General features: G+C 40.2%; 1 protein-coding gene across 3 annotated transcripts in view; it reads left to right on the forward strand.

The window, feature by feature from the left end:
• LOC141755240 (protein diaphanous homolog 3-like) overlaps positions 1-26,860 on the forward strand; it is a 196,502-nt gene that overhangs the window by 94,050 nt on the left and 75,592 nt on the right. For all 3 annotated transcript variants that reach the window (XM_074614644.1, XM_074614646.1, XM_074614645.1), the window contains 4 exons: positions 1,184-1,313; positions 10,142-10,266; positions 16,077-16,241; positions 25,666-25,801. In XM_074614644.1, the coding sequence (XP_074470745.1) occupies positions 1,184-1,313; positions 10,142-10,266; positions 16,077-16,241; positions 25,666-25,801 (556 nt within the window). The remainder of the gene's footprint in view (positions 1-1,183; positions 1,314-10,141; positions 10,267-16,076; positions 16,242-25,665; positions 25,802-26,860) is intronic.

A 26,860-nucleotide genomic window follows, 5' to 3' on the forward strand; every position in this document is an offset into this window, starting at 1 on the left:
AGAGAGAGAGAGAGAGAGAGAGAGAGAGAGAGAGAGAGAGAGATGAGAGAGATAGAGAAGAGAGAGAGAAGAGAGAGAGAGAGAGAGAGAGAGAGAGAGAGAGAGAGAGAGAGAAATATATGCGTTGTGAATATGCGTCTGCTGCATGAGGACGAGATGTGAAATCATCTGTAGCACTGTGAACACACATAAAGCTACTGACCGGGGCTTTACGGTAGCTGAATGAAGGACAATGAAACATAACACCCTGTAGATATGTTTATAGAACACAAAACCTCTTGTAAATTCTCTACTGTTGCAGCAAAACATTTCCAAATGAAATTAAATTGCTTTTTTTTCCCAGCTGCTACAGCTTAGTTATAGTAAATCACTTGTGTTCTCCTTTGTAACCAAAAGGGAGACATTTATAGTCGACAGTTTTTGGTTTCATGATGGCGCTCTTAGTTTTGCATTAATTCAACTATGTAGATGGAGACCTTATTTCCATACATCCAATCAAATCTTCTCTTAAAGCAGCAACGTCATAGGCAGAGCAGACGGTTACACTGAGCCAGACAGCAGCCTGCTACACAACACCACAGCCACAGACTTTGAACAACAACCCACTTTCCTGCTAAAGTCTCCTTCTCAAACATGATCACACATCTTGTTCTGCACCTTAGCTCGTTGAACGAGCGACCAAACAAACATTCACCGGGGAAGAGTGCACGGCTAACGTCAGTTTGCAGCCATACAGCTAATTAGCTTCTCAGCTGCAGCACATTAAACAGCATGTAAACGTACCGGTAAATGTCACTTGGGTCCAGATAGATGCTGGTGTGGTCCTTACTCTTCAGTACCAACAACAACTTGCTGTCTGTAGGCTACCGTTTGTTTACTTTTTCTCTCGTTCCCTATGGTACTCTGGAGGCCTGCCAGTTGCTGTCAATCAAACACAGACAGGACACACCCCTCCACTACTTGGTTCGGATTACTCTGTGACATTTTAAGTGACGAGGGAAGTCTACGGTACTACTTGGTGCCAAATATTCAATCAGCCTGTCCCCAATCAGAGCAGTTTTATTGCCCAGTCTATAGAATCCATTTGATAGTCTAATGAGGCTAAAGGAACTGAAATGCATCTTTTTACTGTCATAGGTCTTTGTGTGTAACTTTATGTTTGTGTTTGTGTGTTTTAAAACAGCTAAAGGACACAAAGTCAGCGGACCAAACGACCACATTACTCCACTTCCTGGCGCAAATATGTGAGGAGGAATTTCCAGATGTGATCAAGTTTGTTGAAGACCTGGAACATGTGGACCGATCTAGCAGAGGTAATATACATTACCGGTATTACCATATGCACAAACCTCCACAAACCTGCACACACTGAACAATTTTGGTACAGTATATTTCCTAGGTCTCATAAAAACAGACAGATATATTATGATCTGACAGGAAAACAAAAGACATCGCTGCACCAAGGTGCTGCGCATCATTTATTGTGACTCCGATCACACTGACTGATCCGACTTTTTCAATCCTTATACCGATAGCGATACCTGGGCTTTGGGTATCGGCCGCTACCGAGTACCGATCTGATACCAGTGTTTAATTAACAAGCTGTATGCCTCACTGTGTGGAAGTGACTGCGATCATTATTTTATTATTTTATGTGTAAGGCGACATCAGACTTGACTTAAATATTGCTTTTCTAACATTTTAAAACAAAATGTAACTAATAAATACATAGATATACATTTATTGAATTGTTATTTATTATTAAAATAATAAATCGTATCCCCGGAACTTGGTAAAACAAATCTTCAAAATTAACAAGAATTCCAATTCAAGTGTAAACCTTTTAAATGCTGCAACAAATTGGTCAAAACTTGAACAGGAATTAAAATTCCAGTATATAATGTACATAGGGTATAAACATAGAATTGAATTGAATAGATTGTCACGATTCCCAATCCAGCTATTTGAGTCAGTATCGTCATTGGTGCATCTCTAATTCAAGGATCACTACTCTAATTATCAATTAACAACCATGTTGCATCTTGATAATTTTAACACATCATGCATCTACCGCCTACTTTCTCTGAGGCGATATCACAGTGTGCTTATTGCTGTTATTTTGGTTTCCTGCTGGTGTCAACACAAGTTCCCCCAGTGCTCTGAGTTTAACGCGCTCCCTGTCAAATCGACATCGACAATGTTTACCAGCAGGGCTTTGCCAACTGGTCTTACATATGTTAAATTAGTAATAAAGTAGTTTCACTGTTCTTTGAACAAACAAAAGGCATACAAACAAAACTTTTTTTCCCTTTCTGTTTTGCAGCTGTCTATGACAACCTGTCTGGAACTCAGAAAAGCCTCTTTATCTTTGAGTTAAATGAGAAAAGCTTGTGATGTTATCTTCTGTTCAACATGTTGTTTATGCAACTAAGGGCATGCTTTTAAAACTGAATAATATGTTAGATATTTATAAAGAATGCATTGGCCTCTCTTTTGATGGTGGCCATTAAGCGGTATCCTGACATAAACAACAGTGATGGTATGGACAGCTGCAGTGGAAAATGATGGGAAAGGTTAGCCTAATGTACAAATAATGAGCTGCGTGGGTTGTCCAGCCGTATAAACTACTGATATCATGAACCTTATCACATGTTAACATTGCGTCGTTTAAAAGTTAAGTTTAACCCTTGAGATCAGCATGATGAGGAGATTCAGTCAGTAGAATATAATAGGGCTGTCAATCGATTAAAATATTTAATCGTGATTAATAGCAAATTAATTGCACTTTTCTAATCTGCTCAAAATGTACCTTAAAGGGAGATTTGTCAAATATGTAATACTTGTATCAATATGGGAGTGGGCAAATATGCTTGCTTTATGCAAATGTATGTATATATCTATTATTGGAAATCAATTAACAACACATGACAAGTATTATCCAGAAATCCTCACAGGTACTTCATTTAGCATAAAAAATATGCTCAAATCATAACATGGCAAAGTCAAGCCCAACAGGCAACAACAGCTGTCAGTGTGTCAGTGTGCTGACTTGACTATGACTTGCCCGAAACTGCATGTGATTATCATTAAGTGGGCATGTCTGTAAAGGGGAGACTCGTGGGTACTCATAGAATCCATTTACATTCACATATCTTGAGGTCAGAGGTCAAGGGACCCCTTTGAAAATGGCCATGCCAGTTTTTCCTCGCTAAAATTGAGCGCAAGTTTGGAGCGTTATTTAACCTCTTTCGCGACAAGCTAGTATGACATGGTACCAATGGATCCTTAGGTTTTTTAGTTTCATATTATGCAGGTATCTTCACTGACACCGCTACAACCTCCAAAAGATTGATTGCGTTAATGCGTTAAAATGATTTTGCGTTAACGTAGTATTATTGCATAAAGTTTGACAGCCCTAGAATATAATGTAATACAATTGAATGTTTTCACTAACACAAATGATAAACTATTGATATTAGATGTTGTATTTTATATTGGCTTGTTTTGACAGTATTTGAGCATTAATGAGAGATCGAGGAATTACAGGATGTGCTTTGGAAATCTTAATGCACAAACATAATAGCCTATAGTGTTCTTACCTTGACAGAAATGGAGCATTCTTCTTCTTTATTCCTTTGTTTTACTTTGAGGTTTGCTCTTACCTTCTACCTTTGTATCTCTCTGGGGATTATTCTGGGATTAGATGCTTGTTGATTCTGTAAACATGCATTGTATTTTACCGGTTTAGTGTTTGATCTATATGCTACACTCTGCTCATCTGCACCGCTGTTTGATACCAACATTAATCTTTTGCTGTAGTGCATTTACAAGAGTTATAGGTTCATTTTTCAAGAGAATAACTCGGGTTGTGTCGACTGCTCGGATGAAGAACATTAGACTGTTTGAATGTAGTTTTAGTTTCTGTGTTGCTTTAACACAAATGGATTGTTTTTTGTTTAACTTGTCGCGCGGGCATACACACAAGCGATCACACACGGCTGTGAGTTTGGCCAGTGTATCCAGACTATGGTAAAGGTCACAGGCAAGCAAGGACACACTGGGCGGTCACAGGAGACTCAGTCATGTTCTTTGTTCATATTGCCATAGGCAACTCTCAGGAGGAAGTAGTGAGCAGCAGTCTGTGTACAGTATACGTGTGCGGCCATACTGTCACAGCATGCTTCTTGTTGCTCCAAAAAAGGTTTTACCCGCTGCTCCATTCCCAGCAGGAGGCAGTGAAAGAAAAGGTGAGGAGGAGAAAACAGAGTGAGGATGAAATGTGTGACTTTATTGTTTGGACCTCTTCCTCGTAAGGACCCCTCCAGGTTCCGTTGGGGCTTTAATAATCTGCGGATAATGATGCTCTTTTTTGAGTGTTTCATTTTCCCCAACTGTGCTGCTTGTCCACAAGCCCTTGGCCAAGACTCATAAGGACAAGATCAATGGAAAGCACAATCCTTGGATCTCTCTTCAAGCTTTGTCCACCTCCTCCTCATCTCATGGGCCTCAAGCTGAGTATTTGCATCCATATAGACGCAGTGTTCTTTCGCCGTCACTGTCTTTCTCTGTGTGTCTGCGCCATTATGAGATGCATACACTAAGTGTCTCAGCTCTCTATATCTAGTATTCAGACACACAAATCGCATTTCGTCTTTGCAAAACATGCTCTTGAGTGGCTTCCTTTTCATCAGGTCTGACAGCCATTCGGGAGGCCTGAGGACACACTAAAAGGCTGTGTTACATTCATAGACACTCACCAAAGAGCTTACTTGAGCATGAAACAAGGTTGGATATAGAGGTAGCAGTAATGATTTGCGCTCCTGGTTCCAGAAAGCCGACGTCTTTTGACTGCGTGTAACTCAGCCTTCCTTTCCCCCGTTGCCAGTCCCGTCTCTCATGGAAGCAAAACTGCAGCTTAGTTCAGGGCTCCTTTGTGTCTGTCTTCTCATTTCTGCCCCTCTATCTTCTGTTCAGCACTACAATCATTATTTCTCCCGACATGGAGAAGCAGTCCTTGTGTGCCGCTTCTCTTCCGTCATTTTCTATGTATCTATCTATGTATCTATTTATGTCTGTCAATATCTCTCTGTCTCTGTCTGTCTGGCTGTCTTATCTTCCTTGTCTGTGTCTCTGTCTAGTTTTTTGGTCTATCAATATTTTCCCTTTTCTCTCCTAGTCCCATTTCTTTTGTCCTTCACCACAAACACACGCACAATACACAGCAGTCAGGTTTGGGCAATTAGGGTGGTTTGTTGCGCGGCACTTGGTGCTGAGCTTGAAATCAGACAAACACGGAGATATATTAATGTGCTCAATCAGGCTACTTCAGCTCGTAAATCTTCAAATACCGCCTTTCAGCAGCAGAGACACTGCTTACTCAGAAAGCTATGTGTAATACTAAATAGACGTGTCTGCGTATGTTTTACTGTGCAAAGATGGGAAAGCTACTTAGGTTCAGTTTCTGTTCAAGGCTTGTGGCCCTGAGGAGTCATTAAGACGTAATGTGAGGATTCAACTATATCGAGGTGTTTCTTTAATATGCGGTTCAGGCTTTGTTTTGTCTGAGTGATGAGCCTCAGGTTGAAAGCAGCAGTCTACACTGCAACGTGCGATTCAGTGACCTTCATGCTCATTTTTGTACGTAGCACGTTGAGAGCGTGCACCAGGATCTCTTGCATTACAAGTCTCCAGTTCCCAGCCTCTGGCACCATCAGTCTAGCCACACTTGTCTGTCAGGCTTTGGCCTCAGGAGGCAGATCTGCATTTTTTTTCAGTCTCTTAATTTCCATACATCAAAGGATGATCTATAGTGGAGCTCTGTGTGTAGCAGGGCTGTTTGTGAGTGAGTACGCATGACTGTGTGCTCCACTCAGTCTCATTTATAGCACAGCAGGTTGGCAGAGTAATAAAAGGATGTCAATGGGGGATTTGACCTCTACAAATATCCCAATTATTATTCTTCTAAAACATCCTATATCTGTCTGCAACCCCTCTGGACCACAGAGGCGTTCAGGCCCCACTGCTCATAAAAATCACTCGCGCTTTAACACACACAAAGAGAAAGCGAGAACAAAGAAGACACCCTGATATGTGTGGTCTCCATCTCTGCTACCACAGAGCAATTAATTCACTATTCCTAAGTTGTGTGTGACAGATGTGTGTTTATACAGAGCATCATCATTTCTGTGTGTTTAACAAAGCAACCCAGCTGTTCTACTCACACTCCTGATCAGTCCCAGGCAGATTTTCTCCTGAAGCATATTGTTACCTGCATGTCTTTTTCTTGGTCACATGCCCCTCCACCTGGGGGAGCCTCATCAACAAAAGCTTGCAGCTCTCATTGTGAAGCTGAGAAAAGAGGAGATCCCTCTCTGTTGTTTTTTTATCAGTTAGTGCGTCACTGGGTTTTAATCATTTCTATTAACAGACCGCCCGGCTGGCCTCCTAACCCTCCACTTCTGCATGCTGCCCACACCTCATTCAGCAGATTTTGGTTGCCTGCTTATGCAGAATGCTTTCACGGAAAAGAAACACAAATAAAATGGAAATAATAGAGCAGTTTCTGGTTGTTTACTAAAATGTCTTTTAGACAATTTGATCTATCATACTAATCATATTGGGCATTGATCAGATGTGTGGAAACCATTGATTATTTAGTTAAAGATTTATAGTTTTTTATGAGTGTTGACAGAATCCAAAGGATTTCTGTTAAGAGATCACTAACCTTTTAGCTCAGGGGCAGAAGGGTTTAGAGACAGTATATTTCTGTTTGGTTTTCCGATACAAACATTCTGATAAAAATTTAATCTATAGGATACTCCAAAAACATCTCTCAGTAATCCAGCCAACATTTTACTATTATGTTATTAGTAGGGCTGTCAATCAATTAAAATATTTATTATATTAACATAGTTAATCAATCAGGATTAATCGGACATTTTTTTCTGTTCAAAATGTACCTTAAAGGGAGATCTGTCAAGTAGCTGGCAAATATGCTTGCTTTATGCAAACGTTTTTATGTTTATTATTGGAAATCAATTCATACAAAAAAATGACAAATATTGCCCAGAAACCCTCACAGGTACTGCATTTAGCATAAAAAATATGCTCAAATCATAAAATGGCAAGGTCAAGCCCAACAGGCAACAACAGCTGTCAGTGTGCTGACTTGACTATGATTTGCCCGAAACTGCATGTGATTATCATAAAGTGGGCATGTCTGTAAAGGGAAGACTCGTTGGTACCCAGAGAATCCATTTACATTCACATATCTTGAGGTCAGAGGTCAAGAGGACCTTTTTGAAAATGGACATGACAGTTTTTCCTCGGCAAAATGTTGTGTAAGTTTGGAGAGTTATTTAACCTCCTTCGCAACAAACTAGTATGACATGATTGGTACCAATGGATTCCTTAGCTTTAAAACTGAGCCTGCTACAAACTAAAAATCGCAAGTTGCGTTAAAGCGTTAAATAAATTAGTGGTGTTAAAAAGAATTTGCATTAACGCGTTATTATTGCGTTAACTTTGACATCCCCATTTACTAGTGACTGAGTTACTAGTGGTTAACTGAGGCCACAGTACTTTGTAATGCGTTTGGAATGCTGCTGATGTGCGACTGTGACTTTAGTGCATCACCCAGTTCACTAAAAGGAAGGACATCTTCATCTAATTTCTTTAAACAGCCTCCTCGTCCTAAAATGTCCTACAGTATGTCACTGTAAAACAGTGTAAATCATTATTCAGTTTTTTATCAGGTTTTCTGTCACATAAAGCCTGTGTTCCACCAGATGCATGAAGCTGCAGTGTGTCTGATCACATCAGTTTTAGTCACACCCTTGACTTTTTATTTCTAACCTTTATTTAACCAGGAAATCTTTTGAGATACATTATCTCTTTAACAAGAGAGACCTGGGCATAATGGCAGCGCAGAGTAGTAACACATAGTCACATAAGGACACACTCAATTAATTCACAACATGCACCTATAGCACAATAAAACAGGGCCTGAGAGGCAAGAAAGGGCTCGACTGTGTCGGAAGATTACAATCCCTCTGCACTTTAATCGTGAACACCAATCATTTGGATTTCTGAATCTAATGTGACATTAAGTCTTCTTTGATACAATATCCTTTGTAAAAATGTTCAATTAAATTGAAATAATTGTGTAAATTGTTCATGTTTGAATTCCAACTAATACGTAAGTCATTATATTAGCTTTGTAGTTTAAGCATTTCATGATCTTTAGTTTGGATTTGAGTCAGCAAAACATCCGTTGATATTAATCTAATTTCCATTTTACAACTTCAGGATTAACTGGTTAGCACAATAGTGAGATTCATTGTCACAGCTAAAAGATTTGAGGCTTTAAAGGCTTTAAAAACATATTTTAAATAGTAATTTTCAAGTAAGTTATTAAAGGCCAGAGTTTACTATAACACATATGGTTTAAGATTTTACTTGTGACTGACATCAACTGAACAACATGATTCTACGTCTATAATAGCTTCAACATAGGCCTATGCATTGCCTAACTGTATGCTCTTTATGTGTCTCTTCCCAATCATTTTTATTGTTCCTAAAAGAAAAAAATAGAAAGATTCTTCTCCACAAAACAAATCTCTTTCAGCTTAACCCCTGCTTAAACAGGTTTCTGCTTTCCAGATCGGCAGGGTGATTTCTTACCAAAATAAAAATCAATGTAACAGCCAGTCGGTGCAGAGCAGTTGCTCTGAATACGGCTCTGATTGAGACATCATTGGTCACAATGTACTCTGTGACAAGATCTTTAAAGGAATGGTGTGCTGTGGCATTTTCAGTGCCTTCAACTGACTGTTAACTGTTAGTGCCGGTGCTGAGAGACAGAGGAGAGCAGGAAAAAGAATAAAGATTAACAGACATGTTGCTGAGAGTAAAAATAGGACTTTGAGGACAAAGAAAAAGATGCACTGAGTAGAAAGAAGTGACGTGATAATCATTTGTCAGGTACATACGCAGTGGATGTACTGTAGTGAATGTTATAAGAGGAATTCCTCTCTTTGTTACTGCAGTGCACTTGGTCCTCTTTCTCAATCATGAGTGACAGCTGAATGAAAAGTGACATTTGCCATTTCCTCTCAATTGGCAGAGTGTAGTTTTGTACATTGTACGTTCACATGCTCACCTTCACCTGCAGTGAAAATACAGTACTCACATTCCATTATTTTTTAATTTTTTTAAAAGAGAAACTGTACAACTTCAGCTACTGCAGACTTATTTATTAGAATAAGTGTGTGTGTCCAAGACAGTATGTTCCCATCAGTAAATGGGCTTTATGTTATAAATTCAGCGAGAAGCTTAGCTGCATTGAAGTTCTCTCTCTCTCTCTCTTTCCCTCTCTTTTTTCTTTTTTATAAAGCATGTATTAGGATCAAGGGACATTTGAAACTACTTAAAAATAAGCAGCTTATGCCTTTTTGTCAAGCGGGGTCTAATCAGGGTAATTTAAGCCATATGCTATATTCAGTGACTAGCTTAAAGTGTCAGCCATGACCAACTTAACAGAAAGTTAGGCTCAGTGTTCCCCTGCTCTCCCACCTGCATGATCCAGGCACCTGTTGATAAGACTAAAGACAAAGGATGAAGGGAAATGTAGAAAGATCTCTACTTCAACAGCCACCTTCATTCTTCAATCTGTGTGTGTTACTGAAAAGCAACACATACTTAAATATGTGAGCGAACATAGCAGGAATCTGCTAAATGGTATTGCAGTAAGGGTATTGTTTTCTGGTATTAATTTAATTGTTTATGACATACGCATGAGCACATACGAGGCAAAGAGAATAATAAAAAGCAATGTATTGAACGTACCTTTGCTTGATGTTTATTTTTCCTCACACATTGTTTATTCCCATGGTGTTTCTGGCACAGTGTGAACCCACAATAACCACGCTTTGCAATTGAGCTGGCGCCTCTCATTTTTTGTGTGTACGTTGTTTTTCTCTGTTTCTGTCAGAGCATCAAAATAATAATGCATTTGATTGTACCTGTAATTGAGTTGTCCTCTCTCTGCTTCTTTCTTCACATTTCCCTGGCACGTGGGTGTGTTTTCCGTGTGCTGTTACGAATGTGCGTGTGTGTCTTGATATATGTGGGTGTGTGTCAGTGTCTGCAGAGAATCTGGAAAAGAGCCTCCGGCAGATGGAGAGGCAGCTGCTGCAGCTGGAGAGAGACCTGGAGACTTTCAACTCCCCCGATGACCCCAACGACATGTTCCTCACTAAAATGGCTATATCCTTTACACACGCACACATTCGCTCACTAGTTTGGGGCGTTATTCAAAGATTAGAAAGAATGTTACTGGAAGTGGAATTGGTATGTTTACATTTAACACTGCGGTGCTGCATAGGCTGGCAGAGGAGCAAGTTTCTATAGCTTAACACATAAAACCGGGCTCAGACTACAGGAGTTTGGGCCGATTTAGCCCCCATTCACCCCTCCCGTCAATCAGAGGAGAAACCTGGTCGTTACCGATGTTCGGTCCAGATTATCTGGTAATGTGAGCGGTTTACAAATCTAGTCTTTAACCTCCCGAACTGTTTGCAGACTCGTTGGGGCTGCCCCAATTCATTTCAAACATGTTTGATATTTCGTTAAACTCTGGATGATTACATCAGTACTTTTCAAGTGGGACCGCAATAGCTAATGAGACAGACAAGCAGGAGCAGCATACAGTGTTAGTTGATGCTCACGCTGAATTCACACCGGGCAGCGACAACAAGCAAGTTGTTGCATTAAGTCAGTCTCCGTTTTATTTACATCTTCTTCCCCATGAGATCACGTGACGTGTAATCACATGAGGTGGTGCATAACTCCCTCTGGCACTTAATAATATCCCGTAGTGTGTGATGCACCATTATTTTCAAATCTTGTAGTGTGTGCATGTTTGAGATTAGAGAGAAGAACATCTGTGAAGTTTCTCCTCATATGCACGATGCAACCCGATTTCAAAACCGGTTGAGATTTCAAACTCCATTAGTCTGAGCTCGGTTTAACTGAACTTGTGGTATGAAGGGAAGGAACTCTCAAGTGTTTGGATGATCAAACACCCAGTTAAACACATGTCCTTCACCTTTTACATAATTAAATACTCATGCTGTGTTCCATTAGTTTCCATCACCTTCAACCTGGACTCCCTCCCCCACCTGCTTTGTATTGAAAACTTGGCTTTGTAAAAGTGACTCTACTGCTCTTTGTCACCACTTTGTTTATATAAGGAGGACTATCAACAACACATTATGAGTAGTGATATAATGTGCTGTTAAAACACAAAAGAAAAGGAGACAAGGATAGTCCTCCCACCCTCGGTCCTATATATAGCCTACGCACGGTTTTCTTTCTACCGTCGATGATGTGTAAAAGTCAGGAGTGGCGTCCCATTCCATAGTCAAGTTTTTGCACCAGCTCTCTTTTTGAAGGGTACTTCATGCTGAGGGCAACTTCAAAATGAAGGGGAGAGAGGGAGAATTGGGACAGAGCATCCTACGTTTTTCTGTCACTCTTTCTCTTTCACAATGTCAAAGTTTTATGTTTCTGGAAACAGAACAAGAGCGATTTAATGTTTTATTCAATTGTCAGTTTATGATAATTAAACAAAAGCGCTAATTCACAAACACATAAATATGAAATTCCTCACTGCCCTCACCAGTTCCATTTGTTGACAGCTGTCCATATCTGTTTGGCAGCACTGTTAATTATTCACTGTCCGTTGAGGTAGTTCTAGTGGATCAGGTTGACAGGCAGGTCTCAGACCAGGTGTGTAAGTGTGTGTTCAATAATACACCCTGTACCTAGCTAGCCTCCTTCATGTAGTTTTGATCGATAGCCTTGGGGCTGGGGCACTGATGGCTTGTGCTGCAGTAGTTAGCAGAGAACTTGAGTGCAACACAGAAAGGTTCACTGAGAATGGATTTGACAGCTCTGTCTTTCACTGCCTCGCTTTCCAATTCCAGGTGCCTCGCACGAAATGGCTTATTTTAGCAACACTGATTAAAAACTCCATCAAATGTGAAAATGAAGTCTGAAATCTTACTGTAAGCCTCAGTAAAATGAAATCACTGAGCGTAGAGGCTATACATTTTCAGCCATAGGAACCAAAAGTCAGCTAGACATACAATTCAATATGCTTTATTGGCATGAATGTATAGGACAATATATACACTCACTTATAGACACACTCATCAGGACTTAAAGGTGATATTGATAACATTCAGCCGCTAGATGTCGCATTCTCCCTCCCCCGTTCCATTGCATTTACTTCACAACAAGTCGTTGCCAGGAATTTACCGTCAATCTCAGCCATTTATCGTTTTTTTTTCAACACTAACTGACGACCCAGAGAGACCACGTCATACCAACGTCATACCAACGTCATACCAACGTCATACCAACGTCATACCAACGTCATACCAACTATTGGATCATAGGCTTTGTTAGATATAGGAACAAAACATCAGATATATTCCACAGAGATTAACAAAACATTAATTTTGGACCCGCGAAAATTTTTAAATTATGATTTCACAATCATCATTTTTTTCAGGAAAAAGCCATACTTTTATTAGGCAGCTTTCTAAAAGCTCTCTGGATGTATTATTTTTAAATGTTTGTCTACTTAAAAATGTTATCAAAAAAAATTCAACTGTATCACCAGCTAATATTTGATCCAAATGTGGTATCTTAGACTGCTCAGATGTGTCTTTGTGGAACTTGAATCCACTATGCACACTTCTACAGTTTTGATTGGTAGCTAATTAATGGTCACAACCAGGAAATGAGATCTAAGCATCATAACATGTAGTATTGATTACACATGTTCCTGACGCATTGAAACAACATAGGCATGTGACTTTTTTGCACTTTTAAATGAACTCAATTAAATTATTCCCGGTGTTTTGTGTTTTATATACATTACAAGTATTATACATAATTGTTACAATTTCATTTTTAATTATTTTGTTGCACAGAATTGTTTTAAAGGACCAGTGTGTAACAATTAGGGGGATCTGTTGGCAGAAATGGAATATAATATTAATTTATTTAGTGTATAATCATCTGATAATAAGAATCATTGTGTTTTCGTTACCTTAGAATGAGCCGTTTATATCTAGATGGGGAGCGGGTCCTCTTCACTGAGTACGCCATGTTGCACCGTCATGTTTCTACAGTAACCCAGAACAGACAACCAAACACTGTTAACTTTTCCTGTATAGGCCACAGTCGATAACGTTACTTACTGCCGTTGCTGCTGCTCTCTCTCTTGCTTCACCACTCACTTCCTATGTACACAAACACACACACACACTATGCACTGGCTCTGCTCCAAATGGCCTGCACTACTCTTACAATTACTGACTCTAGAGAGGGCCATTCAGGTTTCACGTCGGCTACCGTAGTTCTTCTACACGCTTGGCACACGGGAGAGGCTTCAGTTGGTTGCAATCTGCAACCTCACCACTAGATACCGCCAGATCCTACACACTCCCCCTTTAAAAACAAAACAAAAACGAGGTGTGCTAACCTCCACAGCAATGTTTCAAACTCTGATTCTGAACCCAATTTGTTTATTAATCGTTACAAGAAATGTGTTTGTTAATTAATATTGGCAAGCCATGTTTGTATTATCAAGTTCTGTAAAGTGAATTTTGGCTGGACCATTTTTTATTATCGCACATTAGAGAATACTGACCATTACTCAGTCATACAGTATTTTTTTCAGATCCACAGTCATGCAGGTCACAGGATATCTAAAAGTACAAGATGAAAGGCATGGAGATTTGCTCTTTTATTCTTGAAGTTGCACTGCTCATCCTGAAGAAGCCTCTTTAGAGATGATACAATCCCGTTAAGATTTGACACACGGCGCCTTCACCTGCAGCTCACGTATGCAGGCTCATTATTCCCCGCGAGCAGAATCTACAGTCACCAGCTAAACGCGAGACGCCCGGAATGTCACATTGGTGACATTGAGAATTCCATTATCACTTCATGCGCCACTTGAGTATACAGTTACTGCGTTATTGGTCAAGTGTTACACTTCTGAATGCGAGCTAAGCTTGTAAAGGTGGCATATTAAAACAGGAGAGAAACAGAAGGAGCATGAGGCAATGGAGAAAGTGAGAAGAAAATATGAAGGAGTAGAGTGAAGGATCAGTAAGAAAGCAAGGGTGAGCAGAAATTCTTGAGAATGAGCTGCAGCGGACTACTGATTTCTCTGGAATAGGGAAGAATTTAGGAGTGCGGGAACAGGAGGAGGAGAAATATTTCGCACCCCATGATACTTATCAACCATGGCTCTCGGCTATTTCTTCTTTTCTCCCTCTCTTGCTTTCCATCACCTGCTCAGGCTTTCCTCATGCCTCTTCCCCCCCAGCTCCTGGCTTGGAAAGATATTACAGACAAGTCAATCTGGGAACAGTGCCTATTGAACAGCATTTACCCAGCTGTGAATAGGTAGTCCCATCCCCAGCCAGACTCAACGGAGGCCAGGCGTCAAATAGGTCCATCAATTGAGCTATAATGAAGGGGCACAATAGGAGCCAGAGAGGCTGCCCACACAATTTTGATACCACACACACACACACACACACACACACACACACACACACACACACACAGACGGACGGACGCACGCACGGACGCTTTTGCTTCTTATCTGCCATGAGACGAGGTGGTTGGGGTCCTTAGCAGTACTGCTGGTCAGGGACACATCATTTTCTTTTTTCATTGATTTGCACAGAAAGTTCCCCAGACTTTTTAAAAGAAGCAGATTAGTTCAAACTGATTCTAACCCCGATTTTTATTTTCTCATGCATTAAAAGCTTTGATTTGTATTAAACAGTTTCATTATGAGGAAAGAACAGCTCACGATATACTTTTAGAAATATAAAATAAAACACAAAATATATAATAAGATAACAAATATGGTATGGTACAATCATACCTGCTATAGTATTGTGTGTGTGGTGACTTACAGTAGACTTTCTTAAACCGTGTGCCCTGGTAGTAGGCAGGATGTGTATTAATGCTCTCCCTTTCCCACTCACTTTGCTCCAACACTGACACCTCTCCAGCTTGTGTTGACACAACCATAACCTATTTGTCTTCATCCACACACATCCACAAATGTACCAACACAGCAGAGGTGTCCTTTGCTTTCCTAGCTTTAACCAGGAGGACCTTTTAATGCTCTTCCATGCTAGACACTTTAGGTGCCAACTGCTCTGCAGGCAATCTTAAAATGAGTTCTATTTTGCTACAGTCCATCGCTGTGTGTTGTAGGATATATATCCATGTCCGTGAGGACCAGCTCTTGACACAATTTATCGGACATTTTGAGGTGCAAGGACATGTCGTTGCTCCACACAATGGAAAAAAACCAGCTAATTTTCAGGGTTAGTTGGCCTGAAAAGCTTAAGCAGACTTAGACTGTGCTTGCTGCCACATTTGGCACAGAATCAGTGCCGAGAGCACAAATACTTCATTATCTGCTGTGTTTACATTGACTGAAATTAGTGCTAAAAAAGAACTGAAAGCTTTTCAGTGCATTATAATCTGATTGGATGGGCTTTGAAATGACAGCAGCAGAGAGGGTTGAAGTTAAAAGAATTTGAACTTTTAGTGCAGTACAATCTGCCCATTTTTGGTCTCCTAGTTTTCAGAGTAGAATATATTAATGTTTTTGTGGTTATTTTTGCATTTAATATTGTGCATGTCAAATAAACCAGCACATTGCCAGCAGCCAGACATGAGTCACAGATGCTGTGGGCTGCAGGGGGTCATAGCAGTGAACAAACTGTGGTAGTAACCTGACTGACAGTATCAGAGCTCCTAATGCCAGCATCACAGTCTACCGCTGACAATCTCTTTTCCAGCTTCAAATCCTTACGGCAACAAATGTGAGCGCTTTCTGTTTTTTTTGTTGTTGTTTTTTCTACACTTCCTGTACTGCTGGCAGATAGAGGAGTAGTATTATTGCTGCAACCTGTAATTAACACGTACTGATTGATAGATGTGTTGGTGACCTTGACCGCAACGTTCACAGCTTCAGCAAGGTTGCCAGGGAGCAGTATGGCAAGCTGGTGATAATGCACAGCAACATGGAGACGCTCTATCAGAACATGCTGGAGTACTTTGCCGTTGATCCCAAGAAGACCTCTGTGGAGGAGCTGTTCACTGATCTCAGCAACTTCCGTGCCATGTTCACTGTGAGTATACTGTACTGTAGATTAACCTGTAGTAGAAGCATGGAAACTTTGTTTTCTGAGCATGTTGTAAATGTTCACATTTGATTGAAATTGGGTGGCTAATGGTTGATGAGTTGATTTTCAGTGGGATTGGCAGCTCTAATCTCATGTTACAGTTGATGTTTGCCAGAAATGTGCTCATTTGTTGGCTCTTGAAATAATTTACCGGAAGTGTGGCACATAGATACATTAAGCAACTTGAGTTGTTCTGATACCAATATCAGTGTTGGAAATGTGTCCGATACTGCCCAAAAAAAGGACGAACCGCAGCAGCAAACGTTGGAAACCGCATTCCAACGACAAGATAAATTCCACAAAGATTATCCAAAAGCAACGAAGATATTATATTTATCACGCTAGTATCGGCCGATACCGCCAGCTCAGGTATCAGAATCGGTATCGGGAAGGAAATAATGGTATCAGAACATGAGCAACTACACCTATTAAACGAAAGGATCTTCAATTCATGTGGATGGGTGTTCCATAATACCATTTAAAAGGTGCAATTAACAATTATTTTGAGTTACGGTTGTATTTGCATTTTGTGTATTTTATCAACTATTAACATTTAAAAATAAAGACCCGCTTTACTGTGTCTGTGTTTATGAACAGCACTGACGTAAACAAACCTCGAACAGCATTAAATTATTAATTAATTTTACTATTTTTATTTATTGGCTGCATCGAGATTGAACCTCAACTGTGATTCTCATACCAGTGTCCTGTGGTATAATGCAAAGCAGAACAGTGCCAGTCCTGTGTAGTCCAGTCTCACCCTGACATTTATGTCATCACTGAGCTCTGTGGCCTTATCAGTCTGGCGCTACGGTGAGCTGTGGAGCAGTGGAGACCCACTGTGTTTAATCAGCAGGATTAGTGGCACAGGCCACTGGGTGCGACAGATAATAGTAGCTAATTAGCCTAGTAAAGTTCCTGCCCTGCCCCCAACTTAACATCTACCTCACACACACAAATGGATTTCATGCCTCTTTGCCTTTTTTCCTGCAAAGTCATTAGTTATGCTTTAGATTTTCTTGTACTCCAAAGCTTTGTCTGTACATTTGGGTGTTTTTCAAGGAGAGTAGTTGTGCACCTGATGTAGACATTTCATGCATACTGTACATACTAGACTTTGTCTGACAGTTCTAAATAGGTCTACAGTCTACATCATTATTGAGACACACAGTGACTGTGTTGTAAACCTGTAAGACGCCCAACTGCTAAAATAACTACCATCACTCCTTAGAAGATCAGTGCTTTTTAGGCTTTCCAGACATGTTATTGGTAGAACACCGATTAACCTTTTTAAACCTTTTTCATAGATCCATTTTTGTCTTTTTTTGTCTTTGTTTTTTACCACTCAAGAATTGATAAAAATCATCAAAAAGCTCTCCAAAATAGCACATTAAGACCTTGAGGAACACAAAAGAAGAAGCCATGCTGTGATTTGGCATCAAAAACTTTTGACATTTGAAGATTTCTGCAAGAATTGCATTTTTCAGCAATTGGATGGCAAGCACTTCTGTTGTGGAAAATGCTCAGAAACCCCCTTATTGTCAATTTAGCTATGAAAGCCATCCATCCTCTGAATGCCCCAGGTCTCTAGTTTGTGGCCGTAAAATTTCATGAGGCTGTGATTATCCTCGAGGTCACCACAGGTCATTTTATACAGTGAGGTTAAATTAAAAAAAATGGTCTCACTAACATGAAATGTCTACGATGGGGACTAACATCATCACGCATGAATACAATTTGGCTCATTGAATCCACAAGAGTCTCAGCTTTACAGTGATACCCAATTTATGTAATTCCAAGATTGTTGGAACACCAGTATGCAGAAATATTCAAATACACCATTTTAGAATAGGCGAAAGTATTGCCATGACAGTTTTTCCTCGCCAAAATTTAGTGAAACTGTAGCTCTAAAACTGAGCCTGCTACAGCCTTTAAAAAAAGTATTATCGACCGAGGGCACCGGGTCCCACAGAGTATTACAGTATATAGATTATACAGTATGTTAATATCTGGAAGAAAAGGGACTTCCCTGTCTGATTTAGGACCCATGTTTAAAGGTGATCTATATGATATCCAGAGTATTAATATAACATCAAACAACTATTTGCTATGTAAAGATATAGAGGAGTAATGTCTACCTGAGCAGAGAATGAAGTCGCTCTCTCTCTCTCTGTGTTGTAATCTGAGTTTCTCTGTGCTTTGTTGACATAGCTGGGCCGGCCACGCATACCTTTTAGTGCATGTTTGTGCATTTGAGCGTGCCCCACTGGCTAGCTCACGGCTGCCGCTCTACACTGCTCTCATACGGCGGTTACAGCTGTTAACGCCGTCCGATGACGCGGAAGAGTAGCACCTACCATACGGCCATCCCCCTCTGTTAGCTCCGTCGGGAATGTTGCCTTTGTTTTCACAGTTAGTGCTGTTTGCACAAACTTGCATTTAGCACCTTTAAGCCAACTGCTAACAAGGTCAAACCACATTAACCGTGTCCAGCTTTCACATGAGCACCTTAACTTAAAGCTACACGTACAATAAACAGCTTTTTATGTTGAGGCACAACATATATCATTAGTCGTGCCCTCTTCCCTTCTTTAATGATCACATTTATATCCTGATATGCTGGCTGCTGTGTGGCTTCTAACTTGAGATTAAAGTAACTACGGTATTTACACAGTCTTCACAGGCTCGAAGAAACACAGACAATCAGAAAAAAAGTTTCCCAGATGCTTTGCTTTTAGCCTGGTGTTTATCTGATTTGAATTTTGTACCCATGCTATTGATCCCAGGACTTCTGGGGTGATTATTTTCCTCACTTTAATAGCAACAACCCAGTTCAGCACTGGCTGTGTTCAGATATGAATCGCAACCAGAGCAAATGATACAATCCTCAATATGTTTATTTAATGCCAATTGATAGTAATGAGGAGAATATATGACATGTGCTATTGGCACGATAATGTCTCATATTGCAGCTGTAATCCCTTTTTATTTTAGCTCCGTGTTTCAGGCTTGAGTTCTGCTGTAGCGTTTATGTTCTGACCAAACATAACAGTTAATGACTCTGCCAGCGAAAAGGTGAACAAGCCAAGTGTTATAAAGACCAGCATTATATGGTCAAAACTCCCAAGGTAGCTATTTATTTCACTGCGTTAGGTCAGCAATTCGTTCAAATGGTAACATCACACAGACATACCCTGGGAGAAGCCAAGGCTAGGTCAATGAACGCAGGCATACAGTAAATCTCAGCACCGTAACCTCTCGGTCAAATCTGTGTCAGCATTTACCCTGCTGTGCCAAGGCCCATGCTAATAGGTGCGTGCTCTCTCTAGACCACTGCCTGAAGCGAACTGAGCCTTGAACTGTGGGTGTGTTGCCTGCATAGTGTGTGTGCACATGTTTGTTTGTGTGAGTTTGTCATTTTGTGTTTCTTCATAGGGAAAGCTGCTTAGCTTTTTCACACACAAAGACGGACACACACACACACACACACACACACACACACACACACACTCGTGCACACACGTACATCATGCTCAGTCACCCGTAGGAAGGAGACCCAGGGCGAGGCCGCACATCTGACAGGAATCCAATTGAGCGTGTCTAATGGCGGACATCCAGGAGAGGAGGAGGGGGAAGCAGACCTGCAGTGATGAAGGAGAGTGGAGGGCAATTTCCTCAGAGAGCTGGTTCTCTCTCTCTCTCTCTCCCTCTCTCTCTACCTCTCTCTACCTCTCCTTCAGCTCAACATTTCAGTAAAAATGAATGCTTTGTCAGAAGGCAGATATCACATGACTTCATCTTTTTTGTAGTTTCAGGGTCTTCAGTTCTCATTATTTTTCAGTAGTGAGATAATTCTTCCCTTCAATATTGAATTCAGATTTAAAAACAAATGAAATCTGCCTCGCCTGGGCTTAAAATGAACTTTTTATGTTACTGTACTCAGTTAATGTCCACACTGACTCTTTTTTACTTTTATTATTCCAGTATAGCTAATTGGTTCTGTGATTTAAGAGGACAGCGTGGCTCTCTTGTGCTCGCTGTGATCATATCAATTTTGGCTTTAACGAGGATGTTTTGTAATGTTCTTTAGCTGCTTTCGTTCCTGTTCTTTTGTCTTTGTGAAGTTTAGGAGTGATCCTCTTAAACAGGCTCACTTGTTGTATTGACCCGTTATTGACTAGTCATTGTTTTCCCGGCTGCTGGCAGCAGTAAAGGCTCTAGTTTTAAATAAGATGTGATTTTGCCTCTGCAGACCTCCTCTGTGGATCTACATAGCCACATTAATGAAACCACCTGCCCTTATTTTTTAGCCATGCTAGCATTCCACTACAAATGGCAATTTCAGTTGGTTCGTGATTAGTCGGTCAGTCTGCCACTTCAGACCAGACTGTAATGACTTTGGCATGGATTGTCATTCTGAAGAGGATGAATCCTACTGACTGTTGTGCCCTGACTTTTCCTCTAGCGCTACCATGAGGTTGACATTCGCGGTTCAAATTGAAATATCCTCACAACTGGATTGTGGATTGTCATGAAATTTGCTACAAATATATAAGGCCCCTAAAGGATGAATCCTAATGACTCTGGTGATCCTCTGACTTCTCCTCTTGTGCCACCAGCAGGTCAAAGTTTACACTTATTCAGTGAAATACTGTATCTTCCTGTGATGGATTTACAGACATTCATGATTCCCAGATGATATATCCTAATGACCTTTGTGATTATTTTTCCTCAAGCGCCACCATGAGGTGGAAATATTTGGTTGTTATTGAAATACCTTGACAACTATAGCATGGCTTGTTCTGATATTTAGTAGAGACGTCCATGGTCCCCTCAGGGTGAATTGTAATAATTTTGATCCTCTCGCCTTTGATCCAGTACCAGCATCAGAACTTTGGTTAATGACTACATACCTACCAAACTAGCCGCCGGGAAACAAGACACACCTCTGTTGGTCTTGAGGAGCTGCAGCATTTATTTCTGCACAACCTGCAACTTCCCCTGACTCACTTGATATTCTCAGAGCTAAACTGACTCTGTCTTCTGCTCCACCAGCTCACTTGTTTGCTCACACACATTCGCCGCTGCTCTCTCTCTTGCTTCGCAACTCAAACTACGCACTGGCAATGACCTACACTACTCTTACAACAACTGGCTCTATATAGGGCCATTTGCGTTTTCGTGTCGGCCACCGTAGTTGTCCTACACGCTTGGCACACTCGACAGGTTTAAATTGGTTACAATCTGCAACATCACCGCTAGATGTCACTGAATCCTACAGAATGCTCCTTTAATGAAATTACGTAAAGCTCAATAAGGTCGTCTGTATTGTTATTGGCCTGCATTTGTTAATGTCAACAGTTGTCATTTGCATCATAGGTTTGTAGGGCATCTTGTTGCATTATATTTTCTAACAAATGACAAACTAATCTTATGTCTTTTATAAGTGGCTTAGTCTAAAAACGTATATTGTTAAATGTAATCAACAGTCCAATCTGTGAGGCTGTTATAAATAACACTGATTTCACCACTGATTAGCTCGCTGTGTGTGTGAAATTGTTTGGGTTGGGGGTAGCGACAGCTCTGTTTGGTTGTGAAAGTGAAAGTATGTTTACATTCTGTTTTAGTAATTGAATTTGACTTTTTAATGAGAGAGCTGCCTGATAGTGAAGAGGGGAAGGAGTGTCAGAGTTTTGACTACGCTCACATTAGCGTCCATCACAGCTGACTGCTAACCTGGGATCACTTAATTGTTCCTTATTGAAAATGTATTATGTGTCAGTACTCTTGTCCTTCCATTTTCTTTTTCCTCATTCTCACCACCCGTAATTTACCAGATTGGATGCCCATTAAGGATATAGTCATTTGTGAATCAGTGGTTGCCACGAGCAACTGACAGTTTCATTACATTAAATCAAAGTTAATTTTGTGGAGGAGTTGGTTTCATTTAAAAAATAGACTTCTGAACAGCTTCAGTGTGTCTCAGTGATTTGGTATTCATCTTCCTCTCCAGCAGTAGAGGAGAGCTATTCTCCTGAATGTCTATAAACCTGCTGAGTGGTACACATCAGTGTCGTTAGCCTCTATTGTCTTTTTATGAGAGTGAGTTTAGATAAATGTTGTTTTAATTATATGTCTGCTAAGCTGCCAACAAGCTACAATCTCATTGTGGTCTGTGTATAAATAAGACAAAAAGGTTATCTCCAATGAAAGATCAAGGTCATAGTGTGCAGACATAGACCATCTAGGATACACCGATGACTCGACCATAGAGAACCAGGATTCTGTGAATACTGTATAGGCTACTGTTACACCCAGGGTCTGAAATTAAAACCTATCAAGCGCCACATACAGATAGATTTTATGTTTGGTGAGTAAATCTCTGAAGGCTATCCACCACACTGGCATTAAAAAAATTAGCTGAGAGTCTTTACCGTTTTGTTGTCATTTATGGGCACGCTGCTTTTGTCCTCTGCTGTCTATGTCGTTGTTTGGCACACACACATACTACCAGATTTGTTTTTACGCACGTCTTAACAGTGCTGGGAAACTGACCATTTCAAGCTTTACTGTACGGGACATCAACTACTCCGCTAATCTACCAATTGCCGCCTGTAAAATTTAGTTTTATGTTAAATCCAAAACTAATTTTAAATGCAAATGCCTCAGTATTATTTTGAGATCAAGACTTCTTGAGTTGTATTCAGCTTGAAATGATTAATAAATACATAATTTAGCTTCAGATTTTGCTTTAAGTTTGTATTCAACATAATACCTTATTATCTCAATGAAATGTACTGAAACATGTATATGTGACACAAAAAGGCAATTTATTATTTGGGTTGGTAAAAAATGTTCTTTGCTACATCTACCAGCACCCTTGGCTGGTGACTCAAAAAGTAAATTATGGACACTGGTTACACTACTATTAGAAATTCACAGAATGTTTATTTGAGTTTCCATTTCTCTACATTTCAAGTGGCTAGTTGATGCTGAATTGACCACACTGATTTGTTTTTAACTCAAGTTGCCTATATCATTTCCAGCAATGGTCACTTAGACTTAATAAGAGGCTGTCAGTGGGTCTCAATAAGTGACTGCCCCTCTTCATTGAGTAGTTTTGCATGTACTACACAGTTCCGTAGTGTTCGTGTGTGTGTGTGTGTGTGTGTGTGTTTTTTGTGCATCCATTAATGTTGGTTTGGCATTACTATTCTTCCACTGGCCTGCCTGTCAAGCCGGGCTGGGTGAATAACGCAAGAGGTGGGGAGACGAGGAGGAGGAGTTGGGTGTTTGATAAAAGCCCAGACTCCCTTTCTTTAAGTGACTGGCTATTGATCAGGATGGCAATCATGCTAGCACTCTATTAAATCATATGCAGTCTGTCTCTTGGCTGTGGCATTATTGAGCTATTGACACCATCGTATGAGTTTAACAACCCTTTGGCAAAAGGATTATAGAGCCTGTACCCGCAGTGGTTGATGTACTGTAGATGGTATACCTATGGAATAATTCTTCATGGACAGGCAGAATGGAATTAATGACATTTCTTGACAAGATTAGAAGTTGGCTACATCGGCTTGTGCAAATGCCAATAATATTGAAAGACATTTCTGTCCCAGGACCTAATAGCAACCACCGATGCTTGCTTGCAGTCTCAATGAATGCAGTACACGCTCTTTCAAGTCTCAACACTTGTATTTGAAGAGTGAATGACATGCAATGCTACAAGTTTCACCCCAATCATTTTTGGGCCAACACAGCGTAATAAATTACGAGAAGGGACTATATGGCACAGAAACTAAAACTGGAACTTGGTGCCTGTGGTTGAAATGCAGATAAACTATATGAGTATCTGGTCCAAAAAAGGGCCAAAATTCAGTCACGGTTGAGATTTTCTCATAATGTTTGCGCTCTGTTCATTTGTGTTTATAGTCCACTTGTTTTTTTATAGAAATATCTGCACATTTTTATCCAGTTTTCCCACATTTTATTGTTGTGTTTTGTTAACAGAGGCAAAAAAAAGAAAAGTTAATGATTTTTTCTCTAATTGGAGCTGACTCAGCATTTCCTGAAAAGAAGTACAGTAGGATTTCCTATCATCATTTGAGTCAAACTACATTATCCCTTAAAAAGATAAATAGAATTCTATATGCATATACTATACTACTATACTATAAGCTCCGTTCAGCTCAGTACCTACTGTACAGCCTGAATCGTGTTGCTGTTAGCATTGCTATTGAGCTCACCTGTTATTAACTGACTAGAAAAGCTCACACAGTAGCCAGCAGGTGATGCTGAAGCTGTCTAACAGATACTCTATACATAGACACACATAGTGGCACACAGTGGCTTGTTAATTGCATTTTAGTGCATTTTCATACTTTATACATTTTATACTGTTGGGAACAACAGTGAGAAACAAAAGATAGCAAGCAAAATAGTGAAACAGAGCTTTAATAGTCTTTAAAAATAGGAAGAAGTATTCCTTTAAATGCAGGAAAGAGTCAAAATTATAACAGAAAATGTTTTTTTTAAAGCGATCTATTATGCTTATTTTCAGGTACACATACTTGTATTATGGGGTTTCTACTAGAACATGTTTACATGCTGTAATATTTATTTTTTAATCGGCTGTGCTGCAGCACCTCTTTATACCCTCTGTCTGAAACGCTCAGTTTGAGCTCCCAGTCTGCTCTGATTGGTCAGCTGGCCCTCTGTTGTGATTGGTTAACCGAACCGAACTTTTCAGACTCCACTCCAGCTCCGCTCTATAGTTTTGTTTAAGGGCATGCCAAACTAGCTGCTAGGCAGGTATTATGCCAATCTGTTACTTGGTGACATCACCAAGTTACTGAAGAAAAGGCAAGACTTCAAGCAAGGCTCTTCAGGCAGTTCAGGAGCAGTGTTTCTGTGGGGAAGAGTAACTCCCTTTGGTGTGGACTTTGGGCTTTGCAACTTTGCAGACCTTTTTACATGCACAAAAAACTATATAACACATTAAAGGAAAGGGAAAAAGCAGAATAGGTTCTCTTTAAAATACCTGCAGCTTCTATTTTATGTCTTTACGTCATTGTCCCATCACTCTTCTGGATCTCTGGTGTCAAGTTGTTTTGTGTCTGGCAAGACCAGGGAGGCAATCCACCTAATAATCTGTCTTTAATGGTGCCTGATAAAGATGTCTGTGGTGTTTGACAGCTGCCTCTGCCTTTGACAGGCCCTGCACTACTGTAATTAACCCCACTTAGTAATCTGTCTTGTTTTCTCCTTCTTTCTGTCTTTCTCTCACTTTCTCTCTCTCTCTCTCTCTCTCTCTCTCTCTCTCTCTCTCTCTCTCTCTCTCTCTCTCTCTCTCTCTCTCCCCCCGCAGCAAGCACTGAAGGAAAACCTGAAGCGTAGGGAGTCGGAGGAGAAACAGAGGAGAGCACGGGCAGCGAAGGAGAAGGCTGAGCGTGAGAAGCAGGAGAGACAGCAGAAGAAGAGGAGGTTGCTGGAAGTCAATGCAGGTAGAGACCGTTCAATCTGCTTCACCTGTCAACTCTTGCATCGTCGAGCCCTTTTACAAGGAGCTGTGTGCTAAATCAATCTGGGGTCAAATGATGTAAGAGATTCATTCAAAAACAATGATTCTCATTTATCAAGCAAACATAAGTCCCATTTTAATGGATTGGAGGCGACACCTATTTTCTCCCAATTCAGTATTTATCTCCTGAAAAATTAGAACTCACATCTATGCAGAAAGTGCTTATTATGATTGATGGACAAGTAGTTAAGTAATGCTGGAAATCATTTTAATACAAAATTACCAGTTGTGTTATATTGAAAGAGAATGTCAAAAAAAAGTTTTTTCTTTTTTTCTTTTTTAAATATGTAACTCAGTCCACGTCAGCCCCGTTGAAATTATAGTCTTGACTTCTCTTTCTGACCCATTAATCTATCAAATGTAGTTTCCCAGTTAAGAAAAGCATACATTATCATACCAGGCATTGTAACTCACTCTGTGTCGTGTTATTGTGTCATATGAAGGCACCATTGTGCTGCATCCCTTGATTTGTGGACACTTTAACAAGGCAAGGTTCTTGACGTGCAGCATTGTGCAGATTTCAAATATGGAATTTGAGGTTAATATTATGATTATTGATTGGCTATTGATCCAAGGATAGAAATCCACTTCTTGCTTGACCTTTCTTGAGAGGGCAGAGCACAGGGCCAGCCCAGAACAGCATTCGTCAGGATTGTAGGGTTTCAATGTATTGTTACAAGACCCTTGACCTGGATAGATGATTGCTAAAATGACCTTTAACCCAGGTCAGTTGGTTGAAGGACAGCAGCTGTAATCCACCCAGTGAGTTACTCTTTTTGTATGAGCAGAGCGATATGTCATAGTCCATAAAGGGTGATGGTTGAATAGCTAATACTTTGATATGAAGTCCACAGGCACAATTGATTTTAATACTTTTACATTAAGTTTTAACATTTCATGTTGATAAGCACAAGTCTTGAACTAAGCCACAAGCAAAAGGTCTGGTGTTCAGCTGCTTGGTTGTCATAAAAATGTTGCCAAA

The sequence above is a fragment of the Sebastes fasciatus genome, chromosome 2, assembly GCF_043250625.1.
Source record: "Sebastes fasciatus isolate fSebFas1 chromosome 2, fSebFas1.pri, whole genome shotgun sequence".
Taxonomy (NCBI): domain Eukaryota; kingdom Metazoa; phylum Chordata; class Actinopteri; order Perciformes; family Sebastidae; genus Sebastes; species Sebastes fasciatus.